Source organism: Elaeis guineensis, chromosome 15, assembly GCF_000442705.2.
Source record: "Elaeis guineensis isolate ETL-2024a chromosome 15, EG11, whole genome shotgun sequence".
Classification (NCBI taxonomy): Eukaryota; Viridiplantae; Streptophyta; class Magnoliopsida; order Arecales; family Arecaceae; genus Elaeis; species Elaeis guineensis.
In genome coordinates, this window is record NC_026007.2 from 69409375 (window position 1) to 69414077 (window position 4703).

The 4703-nt window shown below is 40.9% G+C and overlaps 1 protein-coding gene across 1 annotated transcript; it reads right to left on the bottom strand.

The window, feature by feature from the left end:
* Positions 1–445: 445 nt before the first annotated feature.
* On the bottom strand, positions 446–2434 carry LOC105058320 (myb-related protein 306). Its single transcript, XM_010941198.4, has 3 exons — positions 2066–2434; positions 1513–1642; positions 446–1327 (listed from the first exon to the last, which is right to left on the bottom strand). Exons 1-3 carry the CDS (start codon positions 2196–2198, stop codon positions 688–690), a joined length of 903 nt encoding a protein of 300 aa, XP_010939500.1. The 5' UTR covers positions 2199–2434; the 3' UTR covers positions 446–687.
* Between the last annotated feature and the right edge of the window lie 2269 nt (positions 2435–4703).

A 4703-nucleotide genomic window follows, 5' to 3' on the forward strand; every position in this document is an offset into this window, starting at 1 on the left:
TCTTCTGGTTCAGGTCCGCAACCCACAAAAAAACAATGCCCTTGTAGAAATTTAAACCCAAAATCCCTCTTGTTCTCACTAATTCACAAGCCATGTCGAAACATTTGCTCATTGTCCTCTTTACCCCCTGTTCACAGAGAGCAAGCTGATATGATCCATAGGAATATCCATTAGAGTTCACCCCAAAACCAGTGTGTTTTTTTTTGTGTGTGTGTGTGTGTGTGTGAGCAACGTTCTCAAAACACATTAGACTACTAAATGAGAAAACTAACAAGCGCAAAGTAGAGAGATGTAATAGTTAACCACATTTTTTCTGGACATAACGATCCTTCCTTTCCACATCACTTGATTACAATTCAGAGGCGAACCAGACTAAAAAAGTCCTATAACATATCTGACATCACCCGAGATACCAAGCCCCTTACAAAAGACAGAGATTCAAAGATTTCACTAAAGATCTTACAGATAAAATTTATTATCAAACTCCAGCGGACTAACTTATATAACACTGCATGTCTATGTGGATACTTAGAATTTACACTTTTTCATTGGCATCGAAGGTTGTTTCTAATCAGAATCAGCCCAGCGCCTACACAACAAAAGAACCAAAAACCCAGTCCAACAGCACTAAGTTTAGACCAGCTCAGTAGTATCACCTAATTAATGGCATGTCGATTAGTACTACCTTCACTGGACCAAATAATCCATGAGCCAGGTCTCAAGCAAGGAGAGTTGGACTTGTGCTTCTGAGATTGGCTTGCTCTCACCTTGGAAGAGGCTTGTTTCAGACATCTCTGGTGTCGACGAGTCAACATTGAGCAATGATTCAAAAACAATCGGCGATGCACTGCCATCATTGTTGGCTGCACTGGCCGATGCCTCACTGGAGGATGAGTCAGTCCCAACCATATTGTTGATCGAATGTTGCTCATATTCAGAATTGGATGGAGCAGCTCCAGGCTTGGGTGGATTCTTCATCCACCCTTGAAGCCATCGGGATATGTTCTCAGTGCTTGATGCATACTTCGTCGTCGATGATGATGTTGCCGGTTGGCATGGTTTTGTAAAGGACTTCAATTCAGTTTGGCAATTAGGCTTGTCCAAAGACAGTGCCTCCCTTAAAGCTTGCTTTGCCATATGGATGTCAGTTTGGAGCCTCCTCTCCCACCGGCCTTTGGAAACAGATTGATCACTTGGAAGCCCACCACTCATTGAGCTACCATCGCCAGCTTGGAGCTTCTTTATCTTCTTCTTCATATGGGTGTTCCAATAGTTCTTGATGTCATTATCAGTTCTCTCTGGGAGATAAGAAGCTATGGCTGCCCATCTAACACAACCAGTATAGGCATAAACCACAGTGAGCCTGGGTCCGAAGTACTTCATATTATATGATAAACTCATAGTATTAATTTATAATTAAGTTGACTCAAATTAATTGTGCAAAGCTCATATATATATATATATATTCTGAAGTTTTTTGTTGGATCTAAGGCATGTTTGCTGGTATTTTACCTATTGCCAAGAAGAGCTTGGAGATGGATAATGAGCTTCTCCTCTTCTTCTGTGAAGTTGCCTCGCTTGATCCCTGGCCTCAGGTAATTAGTCCATCTCAGCCTACAGCTCTTGTTGCATCTCATCAGCCCTAACAAACACCAAGAGAGAATTTAATAAACGAATAATAGAACAGCATAAACAACATCGAACACTATAGACCACCGTTTTAGATCTAGAGTTCTCGACCTTCTTACGTCCAAACTTAATTAAGGTCTCAATTAGCAAGTAGCTCACCATGTGGAAGGAGAGATTGAAGAAGAACTCAAGAGGATAGCTAATCAACACACTAACACATCAGAACATAGAATCAACAAAACTACCCAGTTCATGGTGGACACAAAAGGCCATCCTTTTTGGCGATCCAAACCCAAATAAAGCCAGAGCAAATAGCCAACTCATTGCAGAGAGAGAGAGAGAGAGAGAGAGAGAGAGAGAGAGAGGGGTGATGAGAGGCCATCCCGTCAAAAGGGCACGAAAGGGCGTGGAAGAGAGGTTAGAGGAGCTTAATTACCAGTATTAGTAGGCACAGCCCTCCAGTTCCCCGGACCATGCTCTTGGATGTAGGAGACTAGGATGAGATCCTCTTCTGGAGTCCAAGGGCCCTTCTTCACACCAACCTTATCGCAACAAGGAGGTCTCCCCATGGCACCCTCCTTCCCTTTTCTCAATGTCTAGAAGCGACTCAAGAGAGAGATATATATGGGAGTTATTTTTCTTTCTTTTTCTTCTGTTCTTCGTCCTATTTCCTCCTCCTTGGAGAAGGCAATTGGACAAGGGTCAAGACATAGGTTCCGTCCCTTATATACATCTACGCAAGGGAGAGGGTGCGCTCGGTGGCCGCGGACCCAAGAGAAGCAAAGAAAAGGAGGGAGCGGAGCTGGGATGGAGGAGAGAGTCAGAGAAGAACAGCAAGGTGCATTTACTCCGAAAGGGCTCTCTAAAGACCCAACTCACCATGCCCAAGTGAAAGGACCTCTCTCTCTCTCTCTCTCTCTCTCTCTGCCTCGCGAAACCGCGTGCATTGAATGACTTCAACGTGGCATGGACCTTTGCTCTTCTCCTGAACTCATCCCAAACTCTAGTTATTAGAGAGAGAGAGAGAGAGAGAGACCGGGAGTTTTGGTTGCCTTTTTCCATCGCGCACAAACCCGAGCTCTTTTGCTGCAGCCGAAGAGGTCATCATGCACATGGGTGGTGCACGGTCAAGTAATATGATGTGAGTCCACCATACCGAGATATGTTGCGATAATGCAGTTTTAGGATAGTTCCCACCATCAAGCATTCAAGCTGCTACCTCATGTCATATATATATATACATATATACATCCCTATATACACATGCGCATCCTAAATGAAATAGATTTATTCCAGCATTTATTGTTGGCACCGTTTTTAAGCATTTTTAATCCGGTAGCAATTTTAACATTTAATAGTAATATCTGTTAAGCTATATTAATTATAATAATGAAAATAGAAGACGTAGCCTAGAGAAAAAAAATTAAAAATAATATTTTTAAAAATATAATAATATTAACTTTTTTGAAAATCGAAAGGTCCAGTATGGGCACTGTTACTACAAGGCTCCAGAGGGGAGGTAGGTAATGAGCTAAGCTAGAGGGCTAAGAATTGTGCCAATGTGAACTGCGAGTAAAATCTAGAAAAGAAGTCTCAAAATCGTAGGGTATCTTCCGATTTGAGATTCTTCGATGCTTAAGTTAGACGGAGTCTTAAGAATAGATAGTAGAAATAGAGAAATAAAAAGCAATAAGTGAGAGTTTGAGTAGAAAAAATGTGGAGAGAACCCTTATTTCTTTAAGGAATTTAGTAGAGTTTTATCTCTATTCAATCAGGTTTGACTTGGACTTATCTTTCGGAGAGCACATTGTTCCTTTTTTTATAGAGAAAGCTTGCTTAGGCCTTAAGGAAAGGTTGTTTAGGCTGTTAGAGATTTATGAGACCGTTAGAGATCTATTATGCTGTTAGATCGTTAGAGATCTGTTAGGCCGTTAGATATCTGTTAGGCCATTGGGTTGTTGTAACAGAATGACCAGCTGGATAGAAATCATGGGGCAGCTGCTCACATGACAAATGAATTGAAATACAATTGAAAAACAGTTATGGTTGAGCTGGATGATAGCTGTCAGATAATTGTTCGTACATCTGATGGCACATTAGTAAGAGACCGATGTGAATAACAGATATCGGTAGACATCGATCTGAACTGGACGCCATGTCTTGAGTGTCAGAGATTGGCAGATAAGCAAGGTGAGTGTCCTGCTTACTAGTAGTTCTAGGCAGCCAACTTAGCAGATAATACTGAAGAGTCAGGTCAGCCAAAAGCTAATGTCCCATACGGTAGGTCGGTATATAAACGAACTGATTATAATGCTTCATCAGGAGTCAATTCAGATGAGCTCAAATCGATATTTGAGTTAAGTTGAAACAGGTCAGTATTCAACCGATTTAATCCAGAAGTAGACTTTGATTAATATAATGATCAGATGATTCTCTCTGATATTGCCATGTGCTAGAAATGGCTTTCTAAGAGATCGGCTTTGAACTTTCTGATGAGGTTGGCCATATAATAATCTTAGCCTTCTGATGAGATCGGCTTTATGATGATCTCAGCCTTTCTATGAGATTGGCTTTCTGATAAGCTCCATAGTTGAACTTCACATCGATATTCTTATCAATTCGAAAACTCTTAAGTCCCAAAGATATCATCTGAGGTGGTATGACCCCTACAACACTTGCCTCCCATTTCTGAGTTCGAAAAAGTTACTTCAGACGAAAGAAGTAGCCATAGAGAATATTTTCAGCTTGTTCGAGGTGATAAATCCATACCATTTGGTTCTTTAAGCGAACTACTGTATCCTTCCACTCAAGTTCAGAGTGGGCAAGTTGGATATCCTGTATATCTGATAGGATTTCAATCTTTGATGCCTCATTTTTTTTCCTTTTCAAGGATATGTTGTCTAAGAATTTAAGCTGAAACTTGTCAAGTTTATATTTTGTGAGACTCAACCTTTTTTGATGAGATTCAATCCAGAGATTGAATATCTGATTTTTGATCTTAGTCCTATCGAAATTTTGGTCCAATCGAGACTTCGGATTTTTGTGACACCCAATCTGGAGATCAAATATCTTAC